This window comes from Coregonus lavaretus (assembly GCF_964263955.1).
Source record: "Coregonus lavaretus genome assembly, chromosome: 7".
Lineage (NCBI taxonomy): Eukaryota > Metazoa > Chordata > Actinopteri > Salmoniformes > Salmonidae > Coregonus > Coregonus lavaretus.
In genome coordinates, this window is record NC_139994.1 from 14,058,804 (window position 1) to 14,082,457 (window position 23,654).

Sequence of the window (23,654 nt, forward strand, 5' to 3'; positions counted from 1 at the left end):
TCCGAGCCGATTCCCATGGAGCTCGGGGGTGCTGGCGCTAGAGAGAGGAGGAGAGAGAACCCGAGGGGGGCCATCCCCTGCACCAACTGTGGCCGTGGAGGACACACCGCGGCCAGGTGCTGGGGAGGGTCTCCTGGGAGAGGGGACAACAGGTCACGCACTGGGGAGTCATTTCAGGTGAGTAGGCGCCCCACTTACCCAGAGCTCTCTGTTGGTCACATGAGTATACCTGTGAGATTTCCACAGGTGGCACCTCATTCCCAGCATAAGGCGCTAGTAGATTCAGGCGCAGCTGGGAATTTTGTTGATCGTGCATTTTGTATTAGGTTAGGAATTCCCCTTCGGCCGGTAGAAGCCCCCTTTCCTGTTCACGCCCTAGACAGCCGGCCGTTGGGGTCGGGGCTGATCAGAGAAGTCACAGCACCACTTAAGATGACGACGCAGGGGGGTCATGAGGAGATCATTCAGTTTTATCTGATTGACTCTCCTGCGTATCCCGTGGTGTTGGGGCTTCCCTGGTTAAGCGCCCATGATCCTACCATTGCGTGGCAACAGAGGGCTCTTATGGAGTGGTCTGCCCAGTGTGTAGGGAGATGTCTAGGTGTTTCCTTAGGGGCGACCTCGGTAGAGAGTCCGAACCAAGTGCCCGCAATGCGCATTCCCCCTGAGTATGAGGATTTAGCACTTGTGTTCAGCAAAACGAGGGCAACACGGCTACCACCTCATAGACAGGGGGATTGTGCGATAAATCTCCAAACAGGAGCGGCACTTCCGCGGAGCCGTGTGTATCCACTGTCTCAAGAGGAGACAGCGGCTATGGAGACTTACATAGCCGAGTCCTTGGCACAGGGATACATACGGTCCTCCACTTCCCCGGTTTCCTCGAGTTTCTTCTTTGTGAAGAAGAAGGACGGGGGTTTGCGCCCGTGTATTGATTACCGTAGTCTCAATCAGATCACGGTTAAGTACAGTTACCCTCTTCCACTGATTGCGACTATGACAGAATCATTACGCGGAGCGCGGTTCTTCACAAAGTTGGATCTCAGGAGCGCGTACAATCTGGTGCGCATTAGGGAGGGGGATGAATGGAAAACTGCATTTAGCACCACCTCGGGTCATTACGAGTATCTCGTCATGCCTTACGGGTTAATGAATGCTCCTTCAGTCTTCCAATCCTTTGTTGACGAGATTTTCCGGGACATGCATGGGCAGGGTGTGGTAGTATACATCGACGACATCCTAGTGTACTCTTCTACACGAGCCGAGCATGTAGCCCTGGTGCGCCGAGTGTTGAGAAGACTGTTGGAGCATGACTTGTATGTCAAGGCAGAGAAATGCCTGTTCTTCCAGGAGTCCGTCTCCTTTTTGGGTTATCGTTTGTCCGCGTCTGGTGTGGAGATAGAGGTAGACCGTGTGTCGGCCGTGCGTAATTGGCAAACTCCAACCACTGTAAAAGAGGTGCAGCAGTTCTTGGGTTTTGCTAATTACTACCGGAGGTTTATCCGGGGCTTTGGACAGGTTGCAGCTCCCATTACGTCCCTGCTAAAGGGGGGTCCGGTTCGTTTGCAGTGGTCAGCTGAGGCGGACAGGGCATTTGTCAAACTGAAGAACCTGTTCACCTCGGCCCCGGTGCTGGCGCATCCGGATCCCTCTTTACCATTCCAAGTAGAGGTAGACGCGTCCGAGGCCGGCATTGGGGCAGTCCTGTCACAACGGTCCGGCACGCCACCTAAGCTCCGCCCCTGTGCGTTCTACTCTAAGAAGCTCAGCTCGGCGGAGCGTAATTATGACGTTGGGGACAGGGAGCTGTTAGCTGTAGTCCAGGCCCTAAAGGTGTGGAGGCATTGGCTTGAGGGGGCTCAACACCCTTTCCTCATTCTGACTGATCACCGTAACCTGGAGTACATCCGGGCAGCTAGGAGATTGAACCCTCGTCAGGCTAGGTGGAACATGTTCCTGACCCGGTTTGTTTTTAAGATCACATACATCCCAGGGTCCCAGAACGGTAAGGCAGACGCCCTGTCCCGGCGGTATGACACAGAGGAGAGGTCCATTGAGCCTACTCCCATACTGCCGGAGTCTTGTCTGGTGGCTCCGGTGGTGTGGGAGGTCGATGCGGAGATCGAGCGGGCACTGCGTACCGACCCTACTCCCCCCGAGTGTCCGGTGGGGCGGACGTACGTTCCGGTCAAGGTTCGTGATCGCCTTATTTATTGGGTTCATACATCACCCTCCTCTGGACATCCAGGTATTGGCCGGACAGTGCACTGCCTTAGCGTGAAATACTGGTGGCCAACGTTAGCTAGGGATGTGAGGGTTTATGTCTCCTCCTGCTCGGTGTGCGCCCAGTGTAAGGCGCCTAGACATTTGCCCAGGGGAAAGTTACATCCCCTGCCCGTTCCACAACGACCATGGTCCCACCTCTCGGTGGATTTTGTGACCGACCTACCCCCCTCCCAGGGGAATACCACCATTTTGGTCGTTGTGGATCGGTTTTCCAAGGCCTGTCGTCTCCTCCCAATGCCGGGTCTCCCTACTGCCCTACAGACCGCTGAGGCCCTATTTACCCACGTGTTCCGGCACTATGGGGTCCCCGAGGATATAGTGTCTGACCGAGGTCCCCAGTTCACCTCCAGAGTCTGGGGGGCGTTCATGGAACGCTTGGGGGTCTCGGTGAGCCTTACCTCGGGGTACCACCCAGAAAGCAATGGGCAGGTTGAACGAGTCAACCAGGATGTGGGTAGGTTTCTGAGGTCCTATTGCCAGGACCGGCCGGAGGAGTGGTCTAGGTATATCCCCTGGGCAGAGATGGCCCAGAACTCTCTCCGCCACTCCTCCACCAATTTAACACCTTTCCAGTGTGTTTTAGGTTATCAGCCGGTCCTGGCACCATGGCACGAGAGCCAGATCGAGGCCCCTGCGGTGGATGAGTGGATTCGGCGCTCGACGTGGGACGCTGCCCATGTCCATCTGCAGCGGGCCATCCGTCAACAAAAGGCGAGCGCCGATCGCCACCGCAGTGAGGGACCGGTATACGCACCGGGAGATCGAGTCTGGCTCTCGACTCGAAACCTGCCCCTCCGCCTGCCCTGCCGGAAGCTGGGTCGGCGGTTTGTGGGGCCCTTTAAAGTCCTGAGAAGATTGAACGAGGTGTGTTACAGGTTACAATTGCCTATTGAGTACAAGAATATTAACCCCTCGTTCCATGTGTCTCTTCTCAGGCCGGTGGTAGCTGGCCCACTCCAAGAACATGAGATAGGAGAGACCCCTCCGCCCCCTTTGGACATCGAGGGGGTCCCGGCGTACAGAGTCCGGACCATCTTGGACTCGAGGCGCCGGATGGGTGGTCTCCAGTATCTCGTGGAGTGGGAGGGGTACGGTCCGGAGGAACGGTGCTGGGTGCCTAGGAGGGACATCCTAGATCCATCCCTCCTGACGGAGTTCCACCGTGGGCATCCCACGCGCCCGGGTCCGCGTCCTCCTGGCCGTCCCCGAGGCCGGGGTCGGCGCACGGCTGGAGGGGGGTACGCGCGTCAAGGGGGGGGGGGTACTGTCACGGATTCTGCCGAGGCTGCTCCTCCTCCTGGTTCGGGCAGGCTTCGGCGTTCGTCGTCCCCGGAGTACTAGCTGCCACCGTTGAATGTTTCTATGTGTGATTGCTTTTGTCTGTCTGTCACACCTGTGTCCGTTTGTGTCTGATTACGTGTTCTATAAGTTGCCTGTGTTGTATTGGTTAGGTTGTGTGTTGTTTTCCGCCTGTCCGTAGTGCTGCGTGTTTTGTATTTGTTTTCTTGTTTATTTGTTATACGCATGGTTTGCGTATTGCTCGCCTCGGTTTTGTTGTTGAGGCCGTTTACTGTATTTTTGCCCAGTGGTTTTCACAGTAAACTTTGTTGGACTAAACTTCGGTGTCCTGCGCCTGACTTCCACACTCCATACACCTCAGCCCTTGACAATCAGGCCCGGTCCAGCAGGCTTAATGCTCGCCGTGCCTCATCTAATCGGAATAGACACCAGACTCCATCATCTGAAAGATAAATGTGTCCCCTACAGTGGAAGGATGGTCGTATTAATTATGAATTACCTAATCATTCCCACTATTCTCTCACTGTGTCACACTATAGACTGATTTAATTAAAACATTAATTCCCCTGTAGCCTATGTTGCAGGCTGTTTCCATTCATTGTTTGCCTCTTACATAAGGAATAAAGAGCAACACAAAAAAGACAGACAAAAAGCAGTGAGACATTTTATATGAATTCAAGTGACCATGTTACCCCCTTTGATTAATTACCTGTTTATAAGGTTGTAATAGCCTAAGTGTTATTATGGTTATAGCACAGATTTCTGTGGGCTCCTTGGATAGATAACTCACCTTGCTTGGAGTGTTCAGGATGGATTCTTGATGGATGTAACCATTTCTAACACGGGGGTCAACCTTTCGCAAAGCGCGATATATTCTCCTATTTTCCCCATAAAAAAACACACACATTATAGTACACAAATGCAACTGTAAAACAAGTGATCTAGACGTGTTTAACATTTATAGACGTGATAGCATGTTATCCCTTAAATATTTTATATAAGTAGGTGCACCGCGTTTTGCTTACCCCCGGTAGCCCAGATGGTAGAGTCGATCAGAGAGGCAGGCAGCGGCTGTCGGACATAAATATTCGTCAAGCAGTTCTATTGCTACGGGCAAGTCCCTGTGCCCAGCCCGGACTCCTCGATTTCGGAGTTGATCTATTAGAATTTGCAATAGAATAGGATCTGACAGGGTCTCTACCTCAAGAGGAAATATCAGAGATTTATATCGACTACTTGTGAATGTAATTTTTCACACACGTTTTTCACTGGATTTCTGCCCAGTCATTCTATTATCTTTTTATCCCTACCGTTCCCTTTTGGATTTACGAAGGGCGTATTGGTGATCAGACTGTACCGGGAGTTTTTTCTCCTGTCCTTCGATATATTTGAGGAATGACTGCAACTGGAAAAGGACTGCGAATCGCTTGAAGTGAAAAAATGGAATACAACGATCTTGAGAACAATTTTGAGGAGAAACTGACATTAACAGAGAAATGTAAGTTATTTTATTAATGCCTACATAAGACAAGAAATAAGCAACAGATAGAGGATTAATCATGTACTTATTGCTAAATGATCAAATGCACATTCAACATTTCAACAGTTGAAGGCTTGGAGTGAATGTGTAGGTATTCTTCGACGTGTTGATGAAATAAGGGTGCCTGCGCAATGTGTGCTTGCCAAAGCGTTCTGTTTTATATGTTCTATTAAAATCAATAGGCCACCATTTGAAAATCCATTCACAAAAACATTACTGCAAAAAACGTCATTGATAGCGTACTGTTCTTAACGGAATCATCAGACTGGCGCATCACACTCTTTACCCCAAAGAGCCTATGAGGGTTTTTGTTGCCTTTTGGCAAACTGCTATTCCAATTAAATTACCAGAAAGATGCATATTCATAATAGTTTAAAATGCTCTGACAGCTTTCCTTGACCAGAGAGCTGGAAAATACTGCAGCCTGTCCTATTTTCTCCATTACCAACCATTCCTGCACAGGAAGGGTTAAATGGCCCACAGCACCAGGCACAACAAACATGGCAGTAATCACATTTATCCTGACATTGGAAATCTGCTGGTATTGACTCTACAGTGTCCAGCTGCTGTCAGTGTCAAACCATATACCACAAAATAGATGACCATTGCATTGCGAACCAGCATGGTAACAACCACAATAATATTCCATCAGCAAACCTGGCACATGCTGTGGTCTAGTCTGGTCTGACTACACCATCTAGTTATAAACCAGCTTATAGCAGTGACTGCTGTTATCTGGGTCATCATACTGCTTTGTAATAATAACACTTGTGTATGAATCTGATTTGATGGTGTAAACAATAGGCTATCATATTGAGATGTACAGTAATCCACTGCCGTATTCCTCTAGTCTACCCCTCCTCCAGCCACGTTGACATGGTTTGGTCACTGGAGGATGAGGCTGGTAACCCTCCCCCTCCTCTTGGTGAGCAAGGCACTTGATGGAGTGAGAAGAGAACCATTGCAGCTCTTTATCATCCCAGAAGCACACAATCTGGCTGTCATAGCCCTCGCCTCTTGCGAAACACGTATCCGTGTTTTTTTCTCTCTACCTAATGCAGTGGCGTGTATTCATGGATGCCAAGGGAAGCCACACTTCCCCAAAACATTGACCAAGAAAAAAAATAAACAAGATAATGTATCTTTCGACTCGCTGTGTTTCATACATTTCCCTTAAATACGCAAGAGGCTGAATGTAACTCACCAGAGAAAGCCGAGCGAATGAAACAGCGCCCCTCTGTCTTAGTATGTGTAGCCCATCTATCTGATGCTTCATGGTCAGTGGTCAAAAAGAGTGGGACATTGTTGCCGCCTGTGGCACTGAATGCAAGGGAATCCAGTGAGCATTTGGCCTCCCTTGATAAAAAATAAATAAAATAATAGCCAATCACCGTTGAGCTAAACTGAGTGAACTCAACTGTGAATGGTCCTGGCACACCCAAAAAAAAGTGTAAAGGGACGCCAGTTTGGATTTGGCTTCACACCTATGTATCTCCCGAGTGGCGCAGTGGTCTAAGGCACTGCATCGCAGTGCTAGCTGTGCCACTAGAGATCCTGGTTCGAATCCAGGCTCTGTCGTAGCCGACCGTGACCGGGAGACCCATGGGGCGGCGCACAATTGGCCCAGCGTCGTCCAGGGTAGGGGAGGGAACGGCCGGCAGGGATGTAGCTCAGTTGGTAGAGCATGGCATTTGCAATGCCAGGGTTGTGGGTTCGATTCCCACGGGGGGCCAGTATGAAAAATACAAATGTATGCACTAACTGTAAGTCGCTCTGGATTAGAGCGTCTGCTAAATGACAAAAATGTAAATGTATCACATCACATCAGAAGCCAAATGATTTGACAGAAAAAAACTTGAATTCTTGCATCTCGTTGTGTTGTCGTTGTTCTCCTTTGACTAGCTAGCTTGCTAAAATCTTCCCTTTACAAAATTAGCCATGGATGGAGGTAGGGATTTGGACTCGTGGTTTTACTTAATTCTCTGAACTGGCCAATGATTATAACGGTGATTCTGATCCAACCATAAATTCATACATTGTGCCCCTGGCCTGAGAGGATGGAAGTTCAACATGTAGCAAGATGTAGGAGGCTGTCACGGAATCAGCCGAGGCTGCTCCTCCTCCTTGCTCGGGCAGGCTTCGGCGTTCGTCGTCCCCGGAGTACTAGCTGCCACCGATCTATGTTTCGGTGTTTGACTTGTTTTGTCCTGATTGTGTACACCTGTTCCCCATTATGTTGTATTGTATTCCCTATTTAACCCTCTGTCGTTCATTGTGTGTTGTGTGTTATTGTATTCGTAATCGGCAGTGTTTCGTGTGCGGGTTGTTTAATCCTCCTTATGTGGAGATTGTTTTTCTACTCTGGTTACTTTAGAGTAAAGTACGTTTCCAGTAAGCTCTGTGTCCTGCGTTTGACTTCGCCTACCGCATTTCACCGTCGCACTCTGACAGAATAACACACCACCATGGAGTCAGCAGGATCGGCGGTGCCAAGGGGATCACTGGAGGAGCGCGTAATCCACCAAGAGGCCATGATCCAGAACCTGGGGACCACCATGCAAGGGGTGATGGACACCTTGAGGCGATGGGAGAGTGGAGGTTTGCCCACACCTCCTCCTACGATACCACCACCATCAGCCATCGTTCCATCTCCGGAGTCCAGTGGGATTCGGCTCTCGCTCCCGAGGGCTTATGATGGCACCGCGGCCGGGTGTCAGGGTTTCCTACTCCAGGTTGAACTCTACCTAGCAACCATTCACCCGGCGCCCTCGGAATACGAGAGCATGTCCGCCCTCATCTCCTGTCTGTCCGGCAAGGCGCTGGAGTGGGCTATGCGCCGCTACGGTCAGCTATGCGGAGTTCACCCGCCGCTTCCGGGCAGTATTCGATCATCCCCCAGAGGGTAAAGCGGCGGGTGAGCGTCTATTCCACCTTAGACAGGGGAGGAGGAGCGCGCAGGAGTTCGCGCTGGACTTCCGGACGCTAGCTGCCAACACGGGATGGAATGAGAGGGCCCTCATCAACCACTACAGATGCAGCCTGAGGGAGGACGTGCGTCGGGAATTGGCCTGCAGGGACACCAACCTCAGCTTTGATCAACTGGTGGACATGTCGATTCGCCTGGATACCCTGTTGGCTACCCACGGACGTCCGGATTCGGGGCCGTCCATTCCATCCCCCAGCACTTCCGACCCGAACCCTATGGAGCTCGGGGGTGCTGGTGCTAGGGAGACCAGGAGGGAGACCAGGAGGGAGGCCGTCCCCTGCACCAACTGTGGCCGCAGAGGACACACTGCTGGTCGGTGCTGGGGAGGGTCTCCTAGGAATCGAGGCAGTGGGCGGCGCACTGATGAGTCATTCCAGGTGAGTAGGCACCCAACTCACCCAGAGCTCTCTGCTGATCATATGTGTATTAAAGTGGTGTTTCCCGAGGTTTCTCCTCACTCCCAGCATAAGGGGCTAGTAGATTCAGGCGCAGCTGGGAATTTTATCGATCGCCAGTTCACCTATAAGTTAGGGATTCCTATTGTACCTGTTGATGTGCCCTTCCCCATTCATGCCCTAGATAGCCGCCCGTTGGGGTCAGGATTGATTAGGGAGGTCACGGCGCCTCTCCGGATGAAAACGCAGGAGGGTCATGAGGAGATAGTACGTTTGTATTTGATTGATTCTCCTGCGTTTCCCGTGGTGTTGGGGCTTCCCTGGTTAACATCTCATGACCCCAACATTTCATGGCAGCAGAGAGCTCTCCAGGGATGGTCTGATCAGTGTACTGGGCGGTGTGTAGGCGTTTCCGTAGGGGCAACGACGGTGGAGAGCCCGAACCAAGTTCCCACCTTGCACATTCCACCTGAGAATGCCGATTTGGCTCTCGCCTTCAGTAAGAAAAAGGCGACTCAATTACCACCTCATCGACAGGGGGATTGTGCGATAGACCTCCAGGTAGGCGCTGCGCTTCCACGTAGTCACGTGTATCCTCTGTCTCAGGAGGAGACGGCCGCTATGGAGACCTACGTCACCGAATCTTTGAGACAGGGTTACATACGGCCGTCTACTTCCCCTGCGTCCTCGAGTTTCTTTTTTGTGAAGAAGAAGGATGGGGGTTTACGCCTGTGTATTGATTACCGTGGTCTAAATCAGATCACCATCAAATACAGCTATCCTCTCCCTCTGATTGCTAGTATGACGGAGTCATTACACGGGGCGCGATTCTTCACAAAATTGGATCTCAGGAGCGCGTACAACCTGGTGCGCATTAGGGAGGGAGATGAGTGGAAGACAGCATTCAGTACCACCTCGGGTCACTATGAGTACCTCGTCATGCCATACGGGTTAATGAATGCTCCTTCAGTCTTCCAATCATTTGTGGACGAGATTTTCCGGGACTTGCATGGACAGGGTGTTGTGGTATATATTGATGACATTCTAATATACTCCGCTACACGAGCCGAGCATGTGTCCCTGGTGCGTCGAGTGCTTGGTAGACTGTTGGAGCATGACCTGTATGCGAAGGCGGAGAAATGTCTGTTCTTCCAGGAGTCCATCTCCTTCCTGGGACATCGGTTGTCCGCGTCAGGGGTAGAGATGGAGATTGACCGCGTTTCTGCCGTGCGTAATTGGCAGACTCCCACCACGGTAAAGGAGGTGCAGCGCTTCTTGGGTTTTGCCAATTACTACCGGAGGTTTATCCGGGGCTTTGGACAGGTATTACCTCTCTGCTAAAGGGGGGTCCGGTGCGCCTGCAGTGGTCAGCTGAGGCGGACAGGGCGTTTAAACGTCTGAAGGACCTGTTTACCTCGGCTCCGGTGCTGGCGCATCCGGATCCCTCTTTGTCATTCCAGGTGGAGGTGGACGCTTCCGAGGCTGGGATCGGCGCTGTGCTGTCTCAGCGCTCGGGTACGCCACCTAAACTCCGCCCCTGTGCTTTCTATTCTAAGAAGCTCAGTCCGGCGGAGCGCAATTATGACGTGGGGGATAGGGAGCTGCTGGCTGTGGTTCAAGCCCTGAAAGTGTGGAGACATTGGCTTGAGGGGTCTAAACACCCTTTTCTCATTCTGACTGACCATCGTAACCTGGAGTACATCCGGGCAGCGAGGAGGCTGAATCCTCGCCAGGCAAGGTGGTCAATGTTTCTTTCCCGCTTTGTATTTAAGCTCACCTATAGACCAGGGTCCCAGAACGCTAAGGCAGACGCCCTGTCCCGACTATATGACACAGAGGAGAGGTCCATTGAGCCCACTCCCATACTCCCGGAGTCTTGTTTAGTGGCACCGGTGGTGTGGGAGGTGGATGCGGAAATCGAGCGGGCGTTACGTTCCGACCCTACTCCTCCACAGTGTCCAGAGGGTCGGAGGTACGTGCCGCTCGAGGTTCGCGATCGTTTGAAATACTGGGCTCACACGTCACCCTCCTCTGGTCATCCGGGTATTGGTCGGACAGTGCACTGCCTTAGTGAGAAGTACTGGTGGCCAACCTTAGCTAAGGACGTGAGGGTTTATGTTTCCTCCTGCTCGGTGTGCGCCTAGTGTACACCTGCCCAGGGGGAAGTTACAACCCCTACCCGTTCCACAACGGCCGTGGTCTCACCTATCGGTGGATTTTGTCACGGACCTTCCCCCCTCCCAGGGGAACACTACGATCTTGGTCGTTGTGGATCGGTTTTCTAAAGCCTGCCGTCTCATTCCCCTGCCAGGTCTCCCTACTGCCCTACAAACTGCTGAGGCCCTGTTTACACACGTCTTCCGGCACTATGGGGTGCCTGAGGATATAGTGTCTGATCGGGGTCCCCAGTTCACCTCTAGAGTCTGGAGGGCATTTATGGAACGTCTGGGGGTCTCGATTAGCCTTACCTCAGGTTTTCACCCCGAGAGTAATGGGCAGGTGGAGAGAGTTAACCAGGATGTGGGTAGGTTTCTGAGGTCATATTGCCAGGACCGGCAAGAGGAGTGGTCGGGATATATTCCCTGGGCAGAGATAGCCCAAAACTCCCTCCGCCATTCGTCCACTAACCTTACGCCTTTCCAGTGTGTGTTAGGTTATCAGCCGGTTCTGGCACCTTGGCATCAGAGCCAGACCGAAGCCCCTGCAGTGGACGAGTGGTTTCGGCGGTCGGAAGAAACTTGGAACGCTGCGCATGTCCATCTGCAGCGGGCCATCAGGCGGCAAAAGGCGAGCGCCGATCGCCACCGCAGTGAGGCTCCGGTGTATGCACCGGGAGACCGGGTCTGGCTCTCGACCCGAAACCTGCCCCTTCGCCTGCCCTGCCGGAAGCTGGGTCGGCGGTTTGTGGGGCCCTTTATAGTCCTGAGGAGATTGAACGAGGTATGTTATAGGTTACAACTGCCCATTAATTACCTCATTAACCCCTCATTCCATGTGTCTCTCCTCAGGCCGGTGGTGGCTGGTCCACTCCAGGAGAGTGAGGTACGAGAGGCTCCTCCCCCCCCATTGGACATCGAGGGGGCTCCGGCGTACTCAGTCCGTTCCATCTTGGATTCGAGGCGTCGGACGGGGGGCCTGCAGTATCTCGTGGAGTGGGAGGGGTACGGTCCGGAGGAACGGTGCTGGGTCCCCAGGAGGGACATTCTAGATCCCTCCATGTTGAGGGACTTCCACCGGAGTCATCCGACTCGCCCTGCTCCGCGTCCTCCTGGCCGTCCCCGAAGCCGGGGTCGGCGCACCGTCAAGGGGGGGGTACTGTCACGGAATCAGCCGAGGCTGCTCCTCCTCCTTGCTCGGGCAGGCTTCGGCGTTCGTCGTCCCCGGAGTACTAGCTGCCACCGATCTATGTTTCGGTGTTTGACTTGTTTTGTCCTGATTGTGTACACCTGTTCCCCATTATGTTGTATTGTATTCCCTATTTAACCCTCTGTCGTTCATTGTGTGTTGTGTGTTATTGTATTCGTAATCGGCATTGTTTCGTGTGCGGGTTGTTTAATCCTCCTTATGTGGAGATTGTTTTTCTATTCTGGTTACTTTCGAGTAAAGTACGTTTCCAGTAAGCTCTGTGTCCTGCGTTAGACTTCGCCTACCGCATTTCTCCGTCGCACTCTGACAGAGGCTAACGTTAACTAGCTGGCGCATCGTTACCCATGAAAGGAAGTTAGGCTAGCGCGCAAGCATTTTAGCCAGGTAGCCTAGGACAACAAAAACTAAAAGCTTGTAGCTACTACAGTACATGTATGACAGAGTCATAGACCGTTTGAGCAACATGAAAGAGAGGAGGATGGCATTGACATTTCTCTAGAAGTAGGGTGAGTCAACACGTTTTTTCTACTTACACACACACACACACACACACACACACAGAAATCAGTACCATGGACAGCCACATCATATTTAACTTACGTTGATTGGACTAAATTGTTTTTGGTATCTTTTAGTTGTCACTGTATTAGACTAAGCATAGGTGATTTGATGATGTTGAAATGTTAAAGTTGAAATGGTGCTGGAAAAGTGGAGGCAATTCTAGACTTGTGGTAGCTCTCCGGTGTTCTAAATCAATAGTTGTTTAGTAGTCCGAAAATATTAACTTGACTGACGATGCTGTAGGTCATGCAATATGCTTTGTGGACTCCACCGGACAGATGTTGCTCTCCGGTTTTGTGATGAAACAAAGGTGTGGTTGAATTTATTCTGCCACTGTGTCTTGTTATTGTCTAGGCCTTAGGCCTATACATCACAGTGGCAATAGCCACTATATCATAGGGTTAAGAGCCTTGCTCAAAGGCATATCGACAGATTTTGCACCTAGTCGGCTCGGGGATTCAAACCAGCGACCTTACGGTTACTGGCCCAACGCTCTTAACTGCTAGGCTACCTGCCGCCCTAGTAATATTATACCGAACAAAAATATAGAAGCAACATGCAACAATTTCAAAGATTTTACTGTGTTACAGTTCATATAAGGAAATCAGTCTATTGAAATAAATTCATTAGGCCCTAATCTATGGATTTCACATGACTGGTAATACAAATATGCATATTTTGGTCACAGATACCTTTAAAAAAAAAGTGAATCAGAAAACCAGTCAGTATCTGGTGTGACCACCATTTTCCTCATGCAGCGCGACACATCTCCTTCACATAGAGTTGATCAGGCTGTTGATTGTGGAATGTTGTCCCACTGCTCTTCAAAGGCTGTGCGAAGTTGCTGGATATTGGCGGGAAATGGAACATGCTGTCGTACACGTCGATTTAGAGCATCCCAAACATGCTCAGTGGGTGACATGTGTGGTGAGAATGCAGGCCATGGAAGAACTGGGACATTTTCAGCTTCCAGGAATTGTGTACAGATCCTTGCGACATGGGGCAGTGCATTATCATGCTGAAACATGAGGTGATGGCGGTGGATGAATGGCATGACAATGGGCCTCAGGATCTCGTCACAGTATCTCTGTGCATTCAAATTGCCATGGATAAAATGAAATTGTGTTTGTTGTCTGTAGCTTATGCCTGCCCATACCATAACCCCACCGCCACCATGGGCGCTCTGTTCACAATGTTGACATCAGCAAACTGCTCGCCCACACGACGCCATATACGTGGTCTGCAGTTGTGAGGCCGGTTGGATGTACTGCCAAATTCTATAAAACGACGTTGGAGACAGCTTATGGTAGAGAAATAAACATAAAATTCTCTGGCAACAGCTCTGGTGGACATTCCTGCGATCAGCATGCCAATTGCACGCGCCCTCAAAACTTGAGACATCTGTGGCGTTGTGTTGTGTAACAAAACTGCACATTTTAGAGTGGCCTTTTATTGTCCCCAGAACAAGGTGTACCTGTGTAATGATCATGCAGTTGAATCAGCTTCTTGATATGCTATACCAGTCAGGTGGATGGATTATTTTGGAAAAGGAGAAATGCTCATCTAACAGGGATGTTAACAGATTTGTGCACAAATGTTGAGAGAAATTATTTTTTTGTGCGTATGGAAAATGTTGGGATCTTATATTTCAGCTCATGAAACATGGGACCAACACTTTACATTTTACTTTACTTTATATTTTTGTTCAGTGTAGAAGGTCATGTAGAGCAGTACATTGTACATCCACAGTTTGTGTGGGAGGACTGGTTAGCACTATGGCCAATACTTGCAGATACTGGGATACACGAGAAGTGGGTTTGCATTGTCATCATGTACCAGATTTTTTCGGGTCTGAAGTGTTACACTTCTCCTGTGGCTGGTGTCTGATTTTACCCCATCACCAGAACAGGAGAACCCTGTTTCTATGCCTTTATGACAGTTTACCTTTCCCATAGAAAAGGTTTCAAAATGGAAACAGACAGACAGACACTAAATACAGTTACTGTGAGGTGGTTCTGGAGATTTTTCAACGATACTGAAGTGGGCTCGGTACCGTCAGTTTATACACAGTGTTGATTGGTCGGTATGACGTTATCAGGAATGTCCGTGTCGGACAGGCAGAGATGTTAAATAAACAGACACATTCCTTCTATCTGACTCCTCTGAAGACAGACTCTGCCTTGTAAAGGTTTGTTTTTCTCCTACAGACTCACACGCCTGGCCTGGTCTATGAAAAGGAATTCTAATCCCAGATCTTTGTGTTGTAATGTGATGCATTTAGACAGAGGTGAGGCTGGTAGAACGTCTAGCAGAGCGCTGGCTGAGGCCTAATACAGTTAGACTCCCCCATTGACCCTCTGTCACCTCTCATGCCCCTTGAAACCAGTGACATGGGATGCATCCCACATTGTACCCTATTCCCTACATAGTGCACTACTTTTTGACCTGGGCTCATAGGGCTCTGGTTAAAATAGTGCACTATTTTGGGAATAGGGTGGCATTTGGGATGCACCCATGATGCCATGTAGACTGGACACTTTAGGGTTGAAGTGTGAAGCTGCTAGGGCTAGCGGGACCATATGGCACAAAGACAGAGACAGAGAGACAAGCACCAGAGTCCTGTTGTAGAGCAACATTAGTGGCTTTTTAGTTGATGAGGCAGCTAAGAGACCAAGCCCCTCTCCAAGATATAACATGTTCAAAGGAGCTCTGTTTGCAGCATACAAAAGGAAGTGAGGCACCCGTTTCTTTTTGTTTAAGGCAGACAGAAAGTGTTTGAACTTGTGTGGTTCTCTATATTATCTTGAGGGCTGGTAGTACACTGCAATTGTTTGTAAGTGTGCTTCATGCCATATAGGGACCTACTAAAATGTAAAATCATGCAGGCTGCCCAGTGACACAAGCCTACCAGACAAGCTAAATTACTTATATGCTCGCTTCGAGGCAAGTAACACTGAAACATTTATGAGAGCATCAGCTGTTCCGGACGGCTGTGTGATCACGCTCTCCGGAGCCGATGTGAGTAAGACCTTTAAACAGGTCAACAATCACAAGGCCGCAGGGCCAGACAGATTACCAGGACGTGTACTCCGAGCATGCGCTGACCAACTGGCAAGTGTCTTCACTGACATTTTCAACCTCTCCCTGTCTTGAGTCTGTAATACCAACATGTTTCAAGCAGACCACCATAGTCCCTGTGCCCAAGAACACTAAGGTAACCTGCTTAAATGACTACCGAGCCGTAGCACTCACTTCTGTAGCCATGAAGTGCTTTGAAAGGCTGGTCATGGCTCACATCAACACCATTATCCCAGAAACCCTAGACCCACTCCAATTTGCATACCACCCCAACAGATCCACAGATGATGCAATCTCTATTGCGCTCCACACTGCCCTTTCACACCTGGACAAAGGAACACCTATGTAAGAATGCTATTAATTGACTACAGCTCAGCCCTCAAAGCTCATCACTAAGCTAAGGACCCTGGGACTAAACACCTCCCTCTGCAACTGGATCCTGGACTTCCCGACGGGCCGCCCCCAGGTGGTAAGGGTAGGTAACAACACATCCGCCACGCTGATCCTCAACACGGAGGCCCCTCAGGGGTGCGTGCTCAGTCCCCTCCTGTACTCCCTGTTCACTCATGACTGCATGGCCAGGCACGACTCCAACACTATCATTAAGTTTGCCGATGACACAACAGTGGTAGGCCTGATCACCGACAACGACGAGACAGCCTATAGGGAGGAGGTCAGAAACCTGGCCGTGTGGTGCCAGGACAACAATCTCTCCCTCAACGTGATCAAGACAAAGGAGATGATTGTGGACTACAGGAAAAATAAGAGGACCGAGCACGCCCCCATTCTCATCGACGGGGCTGTAGTGGAGCAGGTTGAGAGCTTCAAGTTCCTTGGTGTCCACATCACCAACAAACTAACATGGTCCAAGCACACCAAGACAGTCGTGAAGAGGGCACAACAAAATATAATCCCCCTAAGGAGACTGAAAAGATTTGGCATGGGTCCTCAGATCCTCAAAAGGTTCTATAGCTGCACCATCGAGAGCATCCTGACTGGTTGCATCACTGCCTGGTATGGCAACTGCTCGGCCTCCGACCGCAAGGCACTACAGAGGGTAGTGCGTACGGCCCAGTACATCACTGGGGCCAATCTTCCTGCCATCCAGGACCTCTATACCAGGCGGTGTCAGAGGAAGGCCCTAAAAATGGTAGAAGACTCCAGCCACCCTAGTCATAGACTGTTCTCTCTGCTACCACATGGCAAGCGGTACCGGAGTGCCAAGTCTAGGTCCAAGAGGCTTCTAAACAGCTTCTACCCCCAAGCCATAAGACTCCTGAACATCTAATCCAGACTCCTGAACATCTAATCCAGTACCCAGACTATTTGCATTGCCCCCCTCTTTTACGCTGCTGCTACTCTCTGTTTATTATCTATGCATAGTCACTTTAATAACTCTACCTACATGTACATATTACCTCAATTACCTCGACTAACCAGTGCCCCCGCACATTGACTCGGTACCGGTACCCCCTCTATATAGCCTCGCTATTGTTATTTTACTGCTGCTCTTTAATTATTTGTTACTTTTATTTCTTCTTCTTATAATTTTTATTTTTATTTTTATTTGTTTTTGGTATTCTTTCTTAAAACGGCATTGTTGGTTAAGGGCTTGTAAGTAAGCATTGCAATGTAAGGTCTACACCTGTTGTATTCGGCGCATGTGACAAATAACATTTGATTTGATTTTATCCTTTAACTTCAGAAGAACTAGGGTCTGGATTCAATCCATAGTGCTGAAGATCAGCGTTGTAGCGTGATTTAAATTTAAAGGCAATGTTTCCGCGGAGACTGTGTTCATGGTAAACGGTAAACATATGTCGGCTCAATCGAAAAGTCCCCCGTGCTACAACGCTGATCTTCAGCAATACGGATGGAATCTAGCCCTAGGTTTAACTTCTTGGTTGCAAATCAGCTTTAAACTGGAGATTTTGTATAGAGCTAAAAGTGTTCTTCTTCTGTGGAAGTAATCATTGGACGTGGACTGACGTGGACGCTCTTCCACTATCCCAAAGTTTTCCTAATGTAATGTTCCTGGCCCACATTCAAGATTACAGTACGCTTGGAAGTGTAGATTGCATCCCAAATGGCACCCTATCCCCTATATTGTGCACTACTTTTGATCAGAGCCCTATGGGCCCCTGTCAAAAGTAGTGCACTATAGGGAATAGGGTGCCATTTGGGATGCAATTGTAGATTTTGGGCCCAGCACGATCCCTCTCCACAGAAGTTTCCCCATTCTCTCTCATTAAAAACAGTTGAAAAACAGGTTACTTCTTTGTCATCATGTGTGATGAATAAACATAATGAGGCTCACATCCTGGATAAACTGCTGTTGTGATGCGTGATTTGAAGGAGTCAGGCGCAGGAGGGTAAATCACAGAATACACCTCACAATAAACAATCACCCACAAGGACAAGGGGGGCAGAGGGAACACTTATACAGGTACTGATGAGGGGATATGAACCAGGTGTGTGTAATAGACAAGACAAAACAAATGGAATGATGAGATGAGGAGCGGCATTGGCTAGAAGGCCGGTGACGACGAACGCCATAGCCTGCCCGAACAAGGAGAGGAGGCAGCTTCGGAGGAAGTCGATGACAGTACCCCCCCCCCCCTTGACGCGCAGCACCGTTCCTCCGGATCGTACCCCTCCCACTCCACGAGGTACTGAAGTTCCCCCACCCGACGCCTCGAAACCAGGATGGAACGGACAGAGTACGCCGGGGCCCCCTCGATGTCCAGAGGAGGCGGAGGGACCTCCCACACCTCAGACTCCTGGAGCGGACCAGCCACCACCGGCCTGAGGAGAGTCACATGAAACGAGGGGTTAATACGATAATCATGGGGGAGTAATAACCTATAGGTAACCTTGTTGATCCTCCTCAGGACTTTGAACTTTGAAGCCTGCCCGAACAAGGAGAGGAGGCAGCTTCGGAGGAGGTCGTGACAGCTGTGATTACTCTGTACTTATTCCTTGGACTTCATAAGATTTCCTGCTAAAGGAGGGGCAGAAATAGAAGGGGGACTGAGTGAGAATAGAAAAAAGGAAAGCACCTTCTCCCATTTCTCCTTAGTCAGACATGTTGAAGTTCTGACAGCTTTTCCTAATGTCTCTCCCCTATTGCCAGCTGGACTGTGTGTTCAGTTTGTACATGCGGGTGGAGAGAAGAGAGTAGGGGTTGGGATGGGTGTGGAAGGGCCTGGTTAGAATGTGAGGCATTCTTTTCCAGAGGCCCGTATCTGCAGCGTGCGAGCAGGGGGGAGTGAGGGGTTAGGAGGGTAGCGAGGGGTGTTATTGTGGTGTTAGCTAGGCCGTGGTCGTCGGAGGGAGGGAGGTGTCTGCAGTGATTTTCAGGCAGACCAAACAGAGCGCTCCACGTCAGCGAGCAGGAGCAGCCTCACACACACACACACACACACACACACACACACAGAGCCGTACCTCGCCGCGTGCAGATCCAGCTGGTATAAATCAGGGCCACTGACCACTCACACAGGAACTAGAGGAAGTGCTCCATCCTGTAGGGTCTAGAGGCGGACGAGGCTATCGCCTTAGGGTGCGTCCCAAATGGCCTATGGGCCCTGGTCTAGACCACCCTAGACCAAAGTAGTGCACTATGTAGGGAATGTGGTGCTTTTTGGGATGCAAACTTAGTATACTAGATCCTAGATCCAGAGACTGGCTCACGTTTCCATCCCATTCCACTCCGTTCCGATTGTAAAACACTGGTCATTGATGACTCATCTAAGACTCTGTTTTAAATTATTATTGCCTTATTGACGAATGTGTGACTGTGAACCTAATTCATGTCTGTAGTCCTCTCACATTTTCTACAGAGATCAATTTTACTGTGGCAAGAAATTCTACAATTTCTCATGTGTTTCCACTGTACAGGAAGGGAGAAACAATGGAATTCTATGACAAAATATCTCATTACCCTGATTGCACTTTTTGATTGGTTATGTATCTAAGCTACAAAAGGCATACATTTGGTCGATTTTAACAGATGAAGGTGTGTTTGTTCAATTCAGTTTTTAAACAGAAAACTGTAACAGATTTTGATTTAAAGTAAATGTATTTATAGTTAATAACAGGGTGCGTGTAATCCGAGGTAGCAGGAAAAAGGGGGTCACAATTTGAATAATTAAGATGGTAAGACAATGCTTAACAAGAAAATGCATTTGATCTACTCCATGCTTATCATGTGAATTTGCTTTTAAATTGTGTCTCCTTGCTTATCTATGCAGATTCCTCACTAATTAGTGTTGTTAAATACACAGTACAGTGTTTAATTTGCAGGCTTTAACTTTAGCTACTGTACAAACATACTGTAGGCCTAGTTATTGAATATATTAGTTAGTTAGTTTCATAATTCCCAATTTTGTCCTTGTGTTTCTGGCCCTCTGTTTTACTTTTGATACAACAGTGTTCAATCTGACCTAGTTTTATTTAATCTAATCATTCTCTAGAAAATATATATTTTATGAAGTTGAACATGTGCTCTTTATGACAGGCACTCTATTGGTGGAATAACCAATCCTCTTCTACATGGATTCTGCATTTAGATGTAGATCCAGGAAGTAAGGCGATATAGAACCTGTTGACACTGTTCGTTACTGAAGTCCCTAATGACTAGCTTTTATACCACAACCAGAGGCACAACCATCTTATGTGTTAATTACTTAATTTCTTGCTGTGCACGCTGGTAGGATGGCGTCTATCGACCTCGCATTAAACGTGAATAGTCTTTGTTACAACAAGCAGTCCATTTTCTGTAATGTTTAACACAGCTACTGATATATGCATAAATAAGAGTGAAATACAGGAATATGACACATCTTTTTTCAGTTCTACGCAAGTTAATTGTCTTTTTTACCCCATTCCATATATGGCCCACACAGTCTTATTAGAGCTTTGTAGTGTTGCTCTGTGGAAGTGCTCTCCAGCTGTGAACCAGAATACCTCTTCCTGTTGTCCTGCTCCTCTGTAGCCATGTTGCATTTCTCTGTGGTGGTTATTGTTGAAGTATTGTTGCCTCAGCCCCAGTGGAGTCACCAGGAGCTGCAGCTTCTATTGGCTTTGAAGGAAGGTGTGTGTGTGTTTTGGAAGTGTGCACATGAACTCCAGATTTAGGCTATCCACCCCCAGACCATTATCTGTGTCTCATTTAAAGCACACACACATGCACACACACACACACACCGCTCTTGGTCACAGGACTCAGGACACTAATATTAGGTCACAGCTGAAGGGCTAGGTTTAGGTCTAACAGACTGTATGTCTACAGCTCTATTCCCATCAGGACTAGACGACACAGGGTGAGGATCGTTTGTCTTGATAGTTATCTTGACCTATAACCTGCCCATAACATCCACCCGTGACTGTGTAGTGTCAGTTGTTGTCCCCCACGATGAAATCGGGGAGGGGACTGTGGATCTGTCTCCGTCCTTTAGTATGTTAGTCACACGCGATATCTCAGACAGCACTGGCCCGATTTTGACGAAACTTGGGTGAATGATGCGTCTTGCAATAGAGATCCGGCATTTACAAAATTACTACAGTAATTAACTTGAATGTGTTATCTCAATTGGCCCAAGGCATCATTCGTGGGGGACAACATGTTTACTGTTGTCTTGTTTATAATTAATGTCACTTTGACCCTTGAATGTACTTTTCTTCCCCTACATTTATTTTTTTCCTCCTTCCTGATAATGAAAGAAACCCCACTTACTATAGATAACATGTTCTTCTCTCCTCAATCACAACAGAATAGCAGGCAGGCTGCAGCACTGATACAGAGAGCTACTGCAACATGGCCTCCTTCCGTTCCATTCCATAAGTCAATCGATTCCCTCTTCAGTCTCTTAATGATGCCACGATGCTTCCTCCATTACAATGATTTTACTATGACTGCTAGGTTAGCCTCCTGTGTCGCTGTGGTTTTGATTGCGTCCCAAATGGCACCCTATTCCATTCCCTATATAGTGCACTACATAGGGAATAGTGTGCCATTTGGGATGCAAAGCCTTTGTCTCTTTCCTTCCTGGTACTCATTTTCCCTGGCAGCCTAGGGAACAAGGTCACCTCCTGTCTGTGTTCCAGGAAAACGGTACAAACACTCACCAGCCACCTTATGCGGCCTCCTTTGTCCTCCTCTGTCTGTCCTGCAGAGATACAGTATCTGTTAGATCTGATCATCTCTGCAGTGAATCATATGGGCTCTGCTGTGTTGTGTTGGGTTGTGTCGACTGTTGACCCCTGTCTCACCTTCCCCTCAGGCGTGTGCTGATCTTCATATGCCTAACAGTCTTGTCAATTCAACATAGTTATGGTTTTAAACACACTTGCACATGCACAAGCACACACATACACACACAGTCACACACACACACACACTCACACACACACACAGTTAAAAGGATGTTGAGCGGAATTTCCCATTTGAATTGATTGAATGTCAATTCTCAACTTGGGGCCTCTCATCTTATTGAAATCATTAGTATTGAGTATCTGTCTGATGTTTAATATTACATCTCAGTGGTCTGTTTTAATATATTAAAAGGCTTCCCTTGGCTGTTTTTACTATGTTGAATATCACCTCTTTTTGGCATAAAAGATGGAACACTGATTTAATCATACTTCGCTCCCTAGTTAGGATGAGACAACACTGTGTGATCAGACAGACAGCCATGTTGAGCAGTGAGACTGGCTTGCCCTGCTGGCCTGGCCCAATATGGCCTCACTTGATACCATTAAACATGTCCCATCATCTTTCACCCTCCACACTCTGCCAAGTCACCATCACTCTGCTAGCTAGCTAGCGCTGCTCTCTGTTCGCTACAGTATGACCTACTTAATGAGTCCAAAAACACAACAGCGTTGATTGCATTACTCTAGGGAGTATCAGCTGTAGCTAGTCTCTATGAAGCAGGTCCACTGTATATTGACTGTGTTTAGAAGACCTAAGGCAATGTTTATTTTCGAAGGAGTGGGACAGTACCACTCCTCACATATTTTTGTTTATTGGACAGGACAGAGATGAAAGATAGAGGAGAGAGTGTGCCGATTCGAACCCATGCTGCAGCGGTATATGATGTAATCCGGAGGCAGTGGCACTAGACAACCAATGTTTCTCATTGTCTAGGGATGTGCTTCTCACATGGCATGTTCTATTAGTCCTGACTGTGAAATGGGCTGTGATAAGCTATGGCATATGTGCCTGCATAGTGTCACATGTATAGCATATTGTACAGTATACACATGAATCACAGCTTTTTACCTCACATGATATACTATACTTGGTATGGCGCACAGCAAAGTTCTCCTGCTTTTATTCACACACACACACGCATGCGCACACGCACACACACACACGTGCGCACACAAACACACACACACACAAACACACACACACCTGCGGTGAGTGAGGGCTCCCAGGCGGATCAAGGAAGTGTTGGTATGAGAATGTGTGGAGGCTTTACTCTATGTATGTTGCTGATTCTGCAGGACTGAACCCCACCAGTCCAGACGTTCCCCCCCCTCTCCTCCTGCAGTTTGGTCTTTGTGCTGTGTGTGTGTGTATGTATTGTGGATGTGTGTGTGTATATGTGTTGTGGATGTGTGTGTGTGTGTGTGTTTTGTGTCAGTAGGGAAGAAGCCATGCTGATGCATTTCAGGCAGGGCCCAGATCTGCTTTAACACGCTCATTTATAATAAGGCTAATGTTGTTTATATGAAAACAAATAGGAGCTAGCTGGAGCAACTGCTCTGGAATGTGCCCCATGACCTGATAGCATGTCAGCAGGAACTGAATAAACTCTTCAAAATATACACTTCAGTATCTCTCTCTCTCTCTCTCTCTCTCTCTCTCTCTCTCTCTCTCTCTCTCTCTCTCTCTCTCTCTCTCTCTCTCTCTCTCTCTTCTCTCTCTCTCTCTCTCTCTCTCTCTCTCTCTCTCTCTCTCTCTCTCTCTCTCTCTCTCTCACCAAACACACTCAAAGTCCCATATTTCTCTCTTGAATTCGTATCTCTCTCTAGTATTATGTTCATGCAGCAACCCTTGTTTTCATTCCCATCATGCACTGCACTAATGACATCCCATCTATGGAGGATGTGTGACATAATGATGAGGTCATGG

The 23,654-nt window shown here is 48.8% G+C and overlaps 1 protein-coding gene across 11 annotated transcripts in view; it reads left to right on the forward strand.

Moving 5' to 3' along the window:
* The first annotated feature begins 4,639 nt into the window (after positions 1-4,639).
* The window catches only part of LOC311131725 (uncharacterized protein), a 45,950-nt gene continuing 26,935 nt past the window's right edge, over positions 4,640-23,654 (forward strand). For 7 of the 11 annotated variants that reach the window (XM_084164842.1, XM_084164841.1, XM_084164843.1 and 4 more), the window contains exon 1: positions 4,695-5,083. In XM_084164842.1, the coding sequence (XP_084020968.1) occupies positions 5,026-5,083 (58 nt within the window). In that variant the 5' untranslated portion in view covers positions 4,695-5,025. Of the gene's footprint in view, positions 5,084-23,654 lie in introns of all 11 variants that reach the window. The other 4 variants (XM_084164839.1, XM_084164840.1, XM_084164846.1 and 1 more) reach the window with 4 other exon arrangements.